The sequence below is a fragment of the Grammomys surdaster genome, unplaced genomic scaffold (assembly GCF_004785775.1).
Source record: "Grammomys surdaster isolate TR1022 unplaced genomic scaffold, NIH_TR_1.0 63, whole genome shotgun sequence".
In the NCBI taxonomy this organism is placed as follows: domain Eukaryota; kingdom Metazoa; phylum Chordata; class Mammalia; order Rodentia; family Muridae; genus Grammomys; species Grammomys surdaster.
In genome coordinates, this window is record NW_021604565.1 from 14305710 (window position 1) to 14320392 (window position 14683).

At 47.2% G+C, this 14683-nt stretch overlaps 2 protein-coding genes and 1 pseudogene across 5 annotated transcripts in view; 2 read left to right on the plus strand and 1 right to left on the minus strand.

Moving 5' to 3' along the window:
- LOC114619896 overlaps positions 1-812 on the plus strand; it is a 1586-nt pseudogene extending 774 nt beyond the window's left edge.
- The window catches only part of Ncald (neurocalcin delta), a 175552-nt gene that overhangs the window by 48660 nt on the left and 112209 nt on the right, over positions 1-14683 (minus strand). The window lies entirely within an intron of this gene.
- The window catches only part of LOC114620923, a 21420-nt gene continuing 7686 nt past the window's right edge, over positions 950-14683 (plus strand). The window contains 3 exon segments of the mRNA XM_028767099.1: positions 950-1025; positions 3231-3515; positions 7833-7899. Of these exon segments, the coding sequence (XP_028622932.1) occupies positions 950-1025; positions 3231-3515; positions 7833-7899 (428 nt within the window).

Here is a 14683-nt window from a genome sequence, read left to right on the forward strand (position 1 = left end):
TAGAGGGTGTGAGTGCACTCAGCATGTCAGAGTAGAGCAGCCCAGGTACCTCCAGTGGTTACACCAGTGACAGCCTCAGCTCTGTCACAACAAAGAGGATGAAGATGAGGGTGAGGAGGGCACAGATGAGCAGTACCGTCAGATCTGCAACATGTATATCCTTGTACAGTATGTTGAACATTGGCCAGATGGCTGTAAAGGTAGAGGCCCTCCCTGAGGGTCTTTTGAGTCCTGCAGTCACATTCGAGTTTGGCAAGACCTGGTATCTCTCCCAGCTGAATCTATCAATCAGATTGGCAATCACTGCAACCCAAAGCTTTATGATAAAGGTGACCCCTCAGAGAAGCCGGAGCTCCGGCTGTACCCTTGTCATGTATACATGAACGACCACATCAGTGCAGGCACATGGCACTTGGTCTGGCTGCGGCGGCTCCTGGCTTCCTTCTTTGACTGGAACACACTGGCCAACAGCTGTGGCACCAGCATCTGTTCTTCCACCAATGACCCCAGACGCAAGCCACTGGACAGTTGTGTCTTCCACTCTGCCATGTTCTACCGCCAGAGCATCGCCCCAACCTCAGGACAGCGAGATGAACTCCATCACAGCTGATGTGTGCACCAATTCTTGCTGAGTGGTACCTAAAAGCTGGCTGCCCGAGACCAAGCTGCTGCACCTGGTGGAGCGTGATAACTACAGCAGCTTCATCAGCACCACTGACAAGATCGAACCAGACATGAAGAGCATGGAACACAGCTTCAAGACAGCCAGCCACAATGGTGAGGCCGGCCCTTCAGCTGAGGTTCTCCAGTAGCATACATGTGACACCCCCTTACCGGACGTCACACTCCCGATCCTATCACACATGTCCACCTATCACCTACCTGGTCACAATCTACTGCCCATCCCTCCCCAGGGTCTGTGAGGGGGTGTTCCATGCCCTCTATCCAGATGCAAAGCTGGCTGACCACGGCCAAGCTGTTGTACCTTGAAGAGGGCAGTGCCTACAGCACCTTTCTAAATGACCGTGAGGAAGAGCAGAACTTGGTAGGCAGAGAATACAGCTTCCACATAGCCTCCCTCTTCAGCGGAGGTCCTCTGGTACCTGCCCAGGACCCTCCCATGGATGTCATACTCCCTCTTGTCACACACATACCCCCTCCACCTTAGTCACGAGCTACTGTCTGTCCCTCCCCAGAGCCTGCAGGTGTGCTGCATGCTCCAAGCCCCTCTGCCTCCCTGTCATCTCACACCTTTCCCCCAAAGCAAGCTTGGCTGGGTCGAGAGAGGACAGGCATTAGGTGGGATCTGTGACCTTCCCCAACACTCATGGGGAGCCCTGGTTCCCTTCCTCTTAGGCATTTCCCAGTACCAGGCCTGGCTAGGGGACAGGCAGGACTCAAGAAGAGCCTGCCCCTCACTGTGGCTGCTTGGGACTCCACAGGCCCAGGGGTTCTCTGGACCCCTCCCACCATCCCCCAGTGCTTCCATGTCTTCAAAAGTGCCTTCCTGTCTGTTTCATCTGTCCCTGCACTGTGGGGCTGGGGTAGGTGAGGCCAAGAGGGACTGTCCACTTTATAAACAGAGGAAACAAGCCCACAAGGCTTAGAGAAGCTCTAGAACTGACCCTCTGTGACAGCTTCCATCACATTCCAAGAGAGTAGTGCTCCTGTGGGCAGGTGAGGCTCTCAGGACAGGTTTGCAGAGTGGCAGAATTTGTGTGTTTGTGTGTGTGTGTGTGTGTGTGTGTGTGTGTGTGTGTGTAGGGAGGGTGGAGAGTGATATGCCTGTGTAGAGTGCCTGTGTAGAGTGTTTGCTTTTAAGAACATGAAGAACAAGAGGTAGCAAGACTAGGGCTGGAACCATTGCAGCAGGCTGGGAGGCTGGTGCCCTTCTTCCGTCTGACCCAGGGTAGGGCTCCCAGCCCCCCACTTCCTGTATATAACTTTCTGAAACTTTTTTTAAAGCGAATGAAATATTTAAGTATAAGGAAAAAAATGAAAATGAAAGTCAAGCACCAAGACTCCAGTGAACTAGCTCCTCAAAGTCACACAGGAAAGACTGGGAGTCAGGATTAAAGGGCAGGGGTGTAAGAGCGAATGCTTGCTCTGAGCAAGGCCATCATGGTTCATGCTGTCTGAGGCATAAAACACAGGTGCAAGCAGTGTGCCGGGAGGCAGAGCTAGGCCAGCCTCTCTGAGGGATCTCGAGCCTATGGGATTTGATTCCACCAAAGAGTGTCATGTAACATAAGGTGGTATCCTCTGCCCACCCACTCCCAACATAAAATGGCACATACGTGTGTGTCTGTGTGTCTGTGTGCACATGTGCGCGCACACACATGCGCGTGTCTAACTGCAGGCTTTTCACAACCCCTCAGTCCAGTCTTCCAAAGCTACTGCTTTACCCTCTAGTGCTTTAGTTTTTTTTAAATCACAACTCCATGGCTGACTAGAAAGCAGCTCTTGGATTAACGACATTGTTCTGAAATGAGATCATTGGTCTTTTTCTTCTAAAGTATTTATGTTATAATCACTTCAATCGTTTCTAGATTAAGCATCCTCACTAGCTGTGTGGATGGTCTCTACTCTCTGAAGACAGATGAGCTTTTGCAAAGAACTCATTCTTTCAGAAAGTCATTCAGAGGCCAAAGCTCTGTGGTAGTGACTGCTTAGCATGCACACACCCCAGATTTGATCTCTAACACCAGAAAACAAACAGCACACAGACGAGCAAAAATGATGCGTAGCCAAAAGATGGAAACATCCCAATAGTCAACAGGAAAACACCCCAAAAATGTGGCTTATACATACAATGAAATACTATATCCTAAAGAGAATAAACATGTGATTCACACCTCAACATGGAGAGACCTTGACAGCATCCCACTGCCTAACAGGAGCTAGTCAGAAGGCTCAACATTGCATGGCCACACTCCTGCAGCACCTACAGTGGCCACCTCTTAGGGAGCAAGCAGTTTACTGAGAGCTTGAAGAACAGCACTGCTGAGTGGGGACTCTATACTTTATGGGCACAGAGGTTCTGTTTGGGGTGACAAAAAAATCATTTGGTAATGAATGCTATGATTGCAAGAGACGCCATTTTACACAGAAAATGCCCATGTTATATGTATGAGGTGAAAAAGGGAGTCCAGCTCTCCAGGGGAGAATCTGGAATTCTACCAGGTTTCCCAGAATCCACCATTGAGGCAGAACTTCCCCCTGTGACTAAGATGACTTCAAAGCCAATGGAAAGCAGGCTCTTCCCAAGCCCTGGCAGAGAACACCCCTGAAAGCAGTATCACTCCAGACTGTGGGCATCATAACTATTTTTGTTTATTCAGGAAGACAGGGAGCCTTGAGCTGGGCGAGATGGGCAGTTCCACAGGCTTTAAGAGCGTCTCATCAGTCAGAGACTGAACAATCCTGTGGCATCCTTCATGCTATAGTTTATGACCATGAATAGTAGTTATTTCTGAATTGGAGCTATACATTCACCAGGTATTTCTGGCAAAGAGGCAATCTTCTCCAAACAAGGGACTGTGGGGAGGAGGACAGGCTATATCTGGGCACTTCCTCATTTCTACACTGAGTGTAAAGGAAAGTATGTGCTTGACCACACTGTGCCATCATAAGTAGGTTTTCTTAAGTAGTTTTGAAAACGTACTTATTTTCATGACCTTTGAAACGATTCTTGCTAATAATATAAATATATATAATATATTACATATATTATATATACTATATAATATATAAATAGTATATATAGTATAAATTATATATAGTATTCATAATATATAATGTATATAATATATATACACATATATGGTATATATATCATATATATGTATATATATGATATATATATCATATATATGTATATATATGATATATATATCTCATCCATGAAAGAATACAACTGCCAGCTTTAGTCAGAACTAAATAGGAAGAACACAATTTTAAATGTATTTCTTTATGCCTAATGATTACAAAAATAACTAAAATATTCTGGAGGTTGTAGCCATGGAGATAGTGTTACCTCTGAGATAGAGAACTGACTTTGTTGGTGATATAGAACCAGACAGAATGAAGATGGAAATGAATGACCTTAATTAGAATCTAGACATTCACTGTTTATCTTCTTTCCCTTCAAATGAACCTGTAACAGGTTAGGAGCACAAAGGGCCTGAAGCAGAGGGCGGTTTCCACTCTAGTAAGCCAGAAAGAAAGCTCAGTCCTATCAGAAGTCACAGGAAGTGACCCCGCCAGAGTCCTCAGGTGACATGAAACCCAAGCAGTCTCATGTCACCTATCCATCAGAGTTGTCAGAGTCAGCAGGTGACTTGAACTTTCCTTGTGCTCCCTCATCCTCAGATCCAGAATTCTTTTTGTTTGTTTTATGAGACAGGGCTTCTCCATAGACCTTGAATGCAGAGATTCACCTGCCTCTTCTGCTCTAGATTACGGGGGTTAAAGGCATGAGCTACCACACCTGGTAATTGAGAGTTTAAACTGTATTTTAAGTAAGTAAAGTGATAGCCAGGGTTGTAGCCCTGGTGGGTTTCATGGTGTGAAGAGGGAATTGAGGTGGGGAGCCCTGGCTTGGTCAGACACAGCCTCCAGTGGGCAGAAGACCCAAGTGCATGAGGACAGTGTGCGGAGAAGAGCCAGGATTCCCATAATTCTCCACTCAGATTACATATTTAAAAAATAATTGGGATTCATTTTAAGAGTATATTTTATTTAACCAAAATGTATCTAACAGCGTTATTATTTTAACATGGTGCTGTTTAGAAAAATCATTATGGGAATCTTTTGATAAAATTCTAAATATTTTCGACTTAGCATATATTTTATGACACAATCTAATTTGTGCTAGCCACATTTCAGGTGACATATGTGACAAAATTGGAACTAAGAAGTAGTGAGAAGCACAACTTAACCAGTCCTGGAAGCAGTCCCCTCTGTCCATCACTCTGTGAGATGATACATGCATGTATTAGTTAAGATTGTAGGGTTGCCCCTCTTTTCAGTTGATAGTATTCTATGGGTAGCAAATGCCCTAAACACCCTAACCACCAGCAGTAACATAAAGTCTTTCCTTTGTGAGGTTAGTTACAACATAAGGAGTGTTATTACCCAATGTCCTTTCTGGATTCTCCCAGGCATGGTCCTCTCCCTGGTCCTCTTTTGTGCTTCTAGTATGATCCCTAGAACAGGAACCACAGCTATGATCTTTGACCCTTTCTATGTCAGGAACCATTGAATATTCTGTTGACAACATCTTGTTTAATTTCTGCATTTACAATAGCATGAGGTAGTCCTATAGGAATTATTTTGGTCCATTTATGCAGATTTACCCAAAACAAAACAAAACTCATAAACTTGGCAGCTGATCAACAACAAATCCATGCCTTACAGTTCCAGAAGCTAAGAGGTCAAAGACTGGGAGGGAGGAAGCAGGCCTATTTGTCTGGCACTCAGGAGGCCAATGCCAGTATAGAAAGAGTTCAAGGTCTCAAAGTAGGTGGCTGAGCAGCTGCCTGAACCGGCATGTCGCTCTCTGAAGAGAGAGGAGAGTTCTTACCATCATGATGCAGTAGTTTGAACAGAGCATGTGGTTCACTCAATGGCTGAATTATCAACCAACCAACCAACCAACCAACCAACCAACCAACCAACCAACCAATCAGTCAACAAACCAACCCAAGTAAGTGGCTGTTCAGGCTAAGTACCTTGCGTAAGCACAAGGTCAATGCCTGGATATAACTGAGCCAAGGTTTCTTCACCCAGGCTTTCCTGCCATGCTCTGTGAGTACCATTTGGTTGGCACTTGCTAAACGTCACCTCGAATGGTTGCTGGCAATTGCCTTGTGTATGACTCCTCTCTCCAATCATGTCACTGTTGGGTGCCACAGCTTGCTCCCCTCCCCCAGCTTCCCTAGTAACCAGAATAATTTATTATTCACAATTATTGGCTCAGTCGATTCTGGCCCCTGGTTTCCTTTCTGCTTACACCTGTGCCCTGGTTTTATTTTTACAGTGCTCCCTTTGTTCTAAAAGTATTCCAATTTGGATGATAAATTATGCATCATGTTTATCGCATAGACAAGCCTTCAGCTTGGCCTGCTCAGCTATGCCCTGTTAGCTACACCCGGAACAGCTGCCTTTGGGAAACAATGGACCTGGCAGCCATCGGTCCTGATGCCCAATGCTGGAACACAGAGAACTTTCTCATGAAGCACACTACCCAGGATGCATCTCTCCTGGCTCTTGGCTCTACCCTCCCCCCAGCCTCTTCCCTTCTATCCAAATCTCTCCTTCCTTCATTGATCCCCAGCTGCTCCTGCCAGCTGCAGCCTACATCCTCAGGTTCACCTGCAGAAACGGAAAAGTCAGGGGACTTTATGACAACATCGCTCCTTCTGTCTAGCTGTCATTCTAGGCCCAAATCCTTTTTCGATGAATGATTAACACCCTCTGTACACAGAACAGAAGAATTACCCTTTTGGGGTTAGGTACTTACCTTTGGCCGTTGTGGTATTTGCGAACTTGCATGTATGGTGACTCAGGACATAAAGTAAAACTTTCTTTCACCAGTGAAAATGTATGGCGGCGGTGACAGGTTCTCTAAGGTCAGATGATACTATGAGCTCAGACAGTACAACCGATATGATGGGTAAAAGCAAAGCAAAGCAAAACAAAACAAAACAAACCAACCAACCTAACAACAACAAAACAAAACAAAACAAAACAAAACAAAAAAACCCAATCCCCAAACACACTACGTGTATTGGTTTTTAACAGTAGGAACCTACCAGACTTCAAATATCAGAAAATTCAGTTTCAAGATCCTTTAGTTTGAGGATTTTATAGAAAATCTGGCCCACTGTTTGAATGAAGGGACTTGGAGGGAAATAGCCTCGTAGGTGGTAAATGTAGAAGAGGCCTCCAATCAGTACAGCTGGGGCCACCCTGATCGCTTCCAGGAGTAGGATAGGCGTGGTTCCCAGCAGCACCGGACTGTACTGGGGTCCTGTTAAGTAGCGCCACTGTGAGGCAGTGAGCAGCAAGGGCACCCTAGAGCTGTAAAACCTCATGGGCAGGGAATTGAGAAACAACTGGAGGGTCCTAAATAACAAAGACACTCAAAGAGAGAGCCACTACTGCCTTTGATTGTGCTGACCTCTGTGGCCTAATTTATTGAGCTAACCCCCACATATACGGGGTTATTTCTTCCGGACTCAGACACTGACATGCCCGCTAATATGGCGTACGGGATTTCTACAGAATTAACTAAAAAAAGAAGGATGCAACTTTCTTTGTGCCCCGTTTGTAGTATGCTTCTTCAATGTGCACCATACGAGAGTTACACTGAAGGAGGCTTCCTATTAAGAATCTAGCTCAATACACGTGGAGCGTTTTGTTTCAGGATTATTAAATTTATCTCATTAGAATTTCTCCCATGCAATAAAGGATTGGTGCTGATTCAACCTGGTAATAAATTAGCCTACAGTTCACAGCTGTCTTTCCAATAAAGGTGCCTCTGGTAGTTTCTGGAAAGATCAGCACAGTGAGAGGCAATGGCAGCTCCATCTCTTAGTGTCTGTCTTTTCCTTCGGATCATGAACAACCTCTTTCCAATAAGCCAAAGTCATTTGATGCCAGAGCCCCTTTCCTATCCCCATTTCCTGCTGGTTCCATGTCAATATTTACACATCACTGTTTACCTGAGATGGCCTTCAGAGCCCGTCCACAGGCTCTCATCAAACAGGACGGCATTTTCCTCTTTTCCATGATTCATCCCATCTCTGATAACATTTCCATTTCAACAGGAAAAGCTACTTTCCAAAGTCAAAAGCCAGTCTCCGTTTTACCAAGAGAACAGACTGATCATTCAAGGTGCCACACGGAGCTGCAAGACTCCCGACCAAAGATGCTGGTCCCTTTGTCGTCACTGCTTAACTTTTAGAATCTCTCTGGAAGTGAGTCTGGCTCCTGCCCTGACCTCTCTCTCACAGGACTGTCAGAGCTCACCTGCAGCCTCCTTTCCCAGAGAACGAGCAAGCGCAGAGGAGACTGGGAAGAAGAGGCTGTTTTCCTCCCATGCCTGATAAAACACCGAGTCCCAAATCATTCTTATGTCAGGTTTACACTTGTCTTCTTTCTCTATGACTCCACTTCTAAATGGTCCCCAGGCTTAATTTTTTTTAATTTTTAAAATATACATTTTCTTTTTTGAGATTAGCATAACATCATTTTCCTCTTTCCCCTTTCCCCCTTCAACTTCTCCCAATTCAAATTCATGACCTGTCAATCTCAATCTCTCTCTCTCGCTCTCGCTCTCGCTCTCGCTCTCGCTCTCGCTCTCGCTCATTCCATAGCATATTACTTGCATGTATATGTTTTCAGGGCTTACTCTTTAAGACAGGATCTCAGTATAGCTGTGAATTTGCTATGTAGACCAGGGTGGCCTCAAACTCAGAACTATCCTCCTGCCTCTGGCTCCTGAGTTCTGGGATTGAAAACGTGCACCACCACACCCCAGAAAACCTTTATTATACTGTTTTCCCTTCTCTCATCACTGATTGGCCTTGCCTTCATTGACAGGCAGGCCCACCTGGGACACGGCAGGCCTGCAGCGTGCTCTGGGCAGGCCCACCTGGGACACGGCAGGCCTGCAGTGTGCTCCGGGCAAGCAAATGTGATCTGGCCTCTATTCTGAAACTTTCCTCATTTCCAAACCAGCAACTCTCACAGCTACCAGAGCAGATTTCAGAAACTCCTCTCTGCTCACAGGCAGTTAACTCAGCACTGTGTTCAAGGTCAAGCCGACCTTGTCAGTGGCTTTCCAATCTGGCCTGACTTGCCTTTCAAAGCATTTAAAGGTCTCACCATTCACTCCTGCCCCAACTGTAGAGGAACAGACTTCGTAGGTAGGCCCCAGGTCCCCCACCTCTGGTGCTTCGGTCTACCCTGTCCCTGACACTAACTCCCAAGGAAGCCTGCAACATGGCAAATTGTCACTGAGCAGCTTGTTCTAGGTGTCAAATATGGCCTTGAGCACTTTTTGTGACATTCCACTCTCTTTGGAAGGCATTAACCCACTTAGTAGCAGGAAGAGCCAGCTTTAGCCCCAAGCCTGCACCAAGCACCGGGTACCCTGACTCACCTGCACCACGACATTGGTTTCCCTCAGTTGTCTCTCTTTTGTGCATGCACCTGCTGCGTCTTGGACTGCAACACCACAGACTCATTGCATGGATACAGATGTATGGGCCTTCATGAGACTGTGAACTCCACAGTATGAGTGGTTTGTATGCAACCATGTCCAGCACAGCACTGACAAACAGGGTGTGCAGTTATTATTTTGCAATTTGAATGTACACATCCAAGAGATGCAACTGGAAGAGTTCAATCTAACCCTGAACCCAAGAGTTCAGTCCCATGTAGCTCTCAGGGTTCCTTTACTAGAAAGTACAATTCCATTGGCTCCAGTGGCTATGAGGGAAGCCACACCTCTATCTCTGTCTCTACAGATTAATACTTGTAGCACACTTACAGGAATCTGGCATAGTATTTATAGCAACCATCTGCAAGTCAGTCAGCCAAACACACCGGCAGCAACCTCCCACATCTTCGACAACACCATTGCTTAATCTGAAACGCTTCTTAGAAGACAAAGAAGCATTCATAAAATGAAACAGTAGTGAATACTACTTGATAATAAGAAAGGTTTACAGCCACATGTCTAGTGGATTTACACGATACTCCCATGCCAATGGCTGGGAGCAGTTTTCACAAAGATGCTCTCTGAAGCCTATGCCTGAGCTGGAGAGGTCCTCAGTGTGTTTAAAGACAAGGGTACCAAGGGAGAGAGGAGAGAAAAGAATAAAAGAAAGAAGAGGGAATAGAGGTGGAGGAGGAAGAGAAAGGGGAGGGAGAGGAGGAGGAAGGGAAAGGGGAAGAGGAAAAGAAGAGAAAAAAGAAGTAGGGAGAGGAGGGAGAAGAAGGGGGAGTGAGAGGGAGAAGAAATGGGAGGAAGGCATAGGTTGGGAGGAGGGAGAGAGACTGCCCTGAATCTCTCTATGCATAGCATAGAAGGGGACATCATCAGCAACAAAAGGGAGACATGATGCTGTATTATTTTCTGGAGACATTCACCTGAACTGCAGGAAGCTCTCAAGAGCCAATGGAGCCTTGTCTGCCTTGTGGTGGGGAGGCGATGCTGCCTTTCTTCTCTTGCTTCCATCCAATCACATGACAAAGGGTTCAGGAAGCCAAAGTTCTAAAGCTATACAGATATCCCCAGAGATGACCCCTCCCGCTCCAAACAAATAAGTAAATAAGCAGCACGTGGATTTCAAGTGGGCTGTCCAGATCGACAGCCATTCCACATAACAAATGCTAATGTCGAGCTGGTATCAGAGCTTCCCCAAGGTGAGAGAAATGTACCATTGATGGGGGCAGGCTGGGGGTGAGCTGGGCCACATTCCTGTAGAAGTAAGACTAGTATTGCTCTCCCTTGGAATTCAGCTAAGGGCTGATTCCACACCTGATTTCTGATGCAAGAAAAATTTCCCAAGGTGCCACCCGATTCCCAGGGGTGGCTCAAATCAAGAAGGTAGCCAATTGCAGAGCCAGACTGTGGCTATAGCTGAGCCCCCTGAGACTGGTTTTGAGGAGATGTCCCAAGGGATATTGAGTGACATCACACAGTTCGGGCATTGAAACAGGACAGCTCATCCCAGCTCTCCACGCAGAACCCTGGCTATTGACAATCTGTCACGCCAAGAACACATAGCCTGAATTTTCCACTCCTCCCACACAGCTTGGCTGGCCTGGCTAGCAACGGGTTTTATTTTTACAATGATTATCACCCTGCAGCATTACCTCCTGGCCAGGGGGCTCAGAGGCAGCTGGAAACAAGAGGCAGCTGGGAGCCCAGCAGAGCTGCGGCCAGGGCTCAGAGCCTCCTGCACTGGGAAGGAGGAGAGCACTGGCCAGAGGCCATGCTGCTGACTATTCTGGGAAAGACAGATGATGACACAAAGGGGCAGGGATCTCATTCATCCTAGGGGCAATGCACACTGACCTTTGCTTGGGAGCAGCTGAGGTTCCTGGTCCAGCTGCCTATCTTAACCAGCAATGACTTGCTCATTTGGAGACACGGAAAAAGTGCCCAAAACATGAGTGAACTTCCAGGATGTGGAGCACTGGTTGCTTCTTTCAAGTGCACAGAGCAGCAAACTTTATACTGAGTTCTCACAGGAGGGGGGCAGCGCTCTGTCCTGGGACAGGCATCTCACTTGGCATTAGCAGCATTTCAAGTCAAATGGGTCCTGATGCCCTGCAACGTTTGCACTCATGAGTATGAAAGCCATCACCCACTTATCCTCCTGCTTTGCCTTACTTCTTTCCCAGCTTGGCCTTTTTTCAAAGGCACCACGGAGATAAGCCCAGGGCTAGGCCAGGGCACATCGCCATAAATCTCGGTTAGCAGGGAACAAACGCACAGAGTCTTCCCTTTATAGCTCCAGGCCTGGCGCTGGGTCTCCTTCCTCCTGGGAGCTGTGAGAATTTTGAACAGCTGTTGGATTCAGGGGAGGGATGCCTTACTTCCTGCCAAAGGCTCCCTTCTTGGTGCCTTGGGAGCAGGGGGACACATCTTCCAGGCTTACTGCTACCTGGGGGGAGGAGAGGTCAGAGATCCCAGTTCCCACGAAGCGTGATGAGTGAGAAGAATGTGGGGCACCCCGAATGCCTTCTAGTTTCCAAAATTAGGTCAGCAGATTTGCCAGAGCAGGAGCCTTGTCTCTGGGTGCTCTAATGAGGCAGGCGGTCAGCTCATGCAGTGTACCTCTCTTACGGGTGTCCCAGCTTAGATTGAAGGCATGTGGAAGCCACTATGAAGGACCTCTCTCTGACATTGAGACCCCAAGCCGTTTACTCCTGGGGCGTTTACACTAAGGATTGAATCATGTTTGTATTGAGCATTATAATAAAAACTCCCCACGAAATCACTTGGATGAAAATACATTAAGCAAATCTCCCAATCACAAATATTGATTGAGAACTTAAAATGGCCAGTAGAATACAAAACACACCTTGGTCTTTAGACTTTATTGTTCAGTCAGACGTGACAGAGATGTTTAACGAGGTGGCCGAGCAGGGACTTACTTATTCCCCAATGGTCACTCTGCGCCCTTTTTACTCTCTCTCTCTCTCTCTCTCTCTCTCTCTCTCTCTCTCTCCCCCCTTCCCTCTCCCTATCTCCCGAAACACTCTGCCTCTTGATACAGTTCCCATCTTGACTGTTTTCACCTTGCAGGCACATGTAGATATTAATATGCCTGATACACACTGACCAGTCAACTTAGCCTTATGGGTGAGCCACAGGTCCCAGTGAGAGATTGTCTCATAAAACAAGGTAGACGGCTTCTGAAAATGACACCTGAGATTATCCTCTGGCCTCTGCAAACACACATGCACACACACACACACACACACACACACACATACACACTGAGTTGAGAGCCCTTTGGTAGGTGTTCAAGTGAACAATCTTGGGAAGGATCAGCTGTGACCCTGGAATTGGGGATTGGGTTTAAAGCTGGATCTAAGCTGGCAAGTACCATTTGAAGCCGTAAGAGTCAGTGAATGGGCTGCAGTTACTGGGGCAACGAATGTATGTGGTCAGAAAAGAAGTACCATGATGTTCTGTGTCCCTCAACTATTTCAAGAGCAAGGGTGTGCTAGTAGGAAAGCAAAGATGTCATTATGAAGCTAAGAGGACAGCCACTCAAAGGAGGGGTAGCCTCTACCAAGCACTGCTCTTGGTCCTAGTTGCTGGTAAATGCCACTGTGTGGTAGTATCACCACACATGGCCATGGTGACACTAAGAACAAAAGTGCCACTGGAGAAGTGGGCTTACGAGCAAACGCGAGGAACAGAGAAGGAGGCAGTACGTGTGCACCCACGTCCCAGGTCACTTCCCATTGCTGGGTTTGACATCATGGCAAAAGGCAACTGGGGGAGGGAAGGGCTTTCTTGGCTTACCCATCCCCACCACAGTCCATCCCTGGGAGAAACGGAGGCAAAGGCTCATGAAGAGGGGTGTGGAGCAGAGGCGGTGGAAGAACACTGCTTACCCTGGCTCACTCAACCTGTCTCCATAGACCATCCAGGACCACCTGCCATGAGGTGGCCCCTCCCAGAGTGGCTGGACCCTCCTACCCATCAATCAAGACAATACCCACAGGCTTTCCTACTGGCCAATCAGATGTTGACATTTTCTCATTTGATGCTCCCCCATTGGACTCCAGCCCTTGTCAAACTGACACAAATCAAACCCACTCAAGAAGACCTTTGTGCTAAAGGGGTGCGGGAGGAGAGTGTCACTGACAGGGAAGGAGGGTCCAGAGAAAGGCTTTGGGCTTGAACTTGAAAGGATTTCTTCCAGCATATTAATACAACTATTAGCTGCCATTTCTGGAGTACTCCACTGTGGCAGGTGCTTTACATGTGACACTCTAATCTCAATGGCTTTGCAGAGTAGATGCTAATGCCACTGTGGGAGGAAATAGATGTTAAGAGAAAGTGAGAAATGTTACAAAGGCAGCCAGGAAGTGGCTGCACCACAGTTTAAAGCCATGTTGTTCTGACAAGTGGATTACCCCATGATGGAGCACGCCTCCTGCAGAAAGTCCAGCAGAGGGAGGGGGTGGGTATAGCCGAGTGGGAACCATCGAGATCAGACGGCAGGAGCTCTTAGTCGTGTGGAGAACTGTGTAAGGACGCTGTACCCTGACCTACTTCCGGCGTTAAAGACTAAGGTACCAAACGCAGTCTCTTTACAGGCGCGTCTCTGCACAGCGTTCCATGCCCACAGAACTTACATCCCACTCAAGAGGACGGCCGCCAGCACATCCTAGCTCCAGGCTGGGCAAGAAAGAAGGTGGTTAAAGTCCCAGCCTTCCCTACTAGGACACTGTATGGATCCAACGAGCACCAGAAACATTGGCTGCTCTCACAGTTGCTACACTGTACTGAAGGGGACAGTATTTGGAAATGGGGTGCTGGCAAAGGCCAGCTGCCGTTCTTGGCAGTGAGAGCTACTGGGGCCTATAGCTCTTCTCAAAGCCCAATGCACACAATAATCCAGATGGATAAAAACTGGTGAGGCTTCAAGATTACAGATTCCTTTAAAGAGTGTGTATGGATACCACTCCCCCCCCAGGGAAAAGTAAGATGCTTCTAGAAACTTCTTTCATGTTCAGAGTGGGATTTAATTATAGGGTTTGTAGGAGCTCTTATAATGAGAAGTAGGGTAAGCATCTGGCAAGGAACTGGACACAAGGAGAAAGGTTTTCTAAACCCAGCCCTAGGATGAATATACCAACTCCCACATACCAATAAGATGAAAATACCAATTCAAGCTAGGCGGTGGTGGTGCATGCCTTTAATCCCAGCACTCAGGAGGCAGAGGCAGGTGGATTTCTATGAGTTCAAGGCCAGCCTGGAAGCCTGGTCTAGAGAGCAGGTTCTAGGCCAGCCAGGGCTACACACTGAAAAGCAACCCTGTCTTGGCAAAGAAAGAAAGGAAAGATGAGTGGGGAGGGAGAGTGAGAGTGAGAGTGAGAGTGAGAGTGAGAGTGAGAGGGAGAGGGAGAGGGAGAGGGAGAG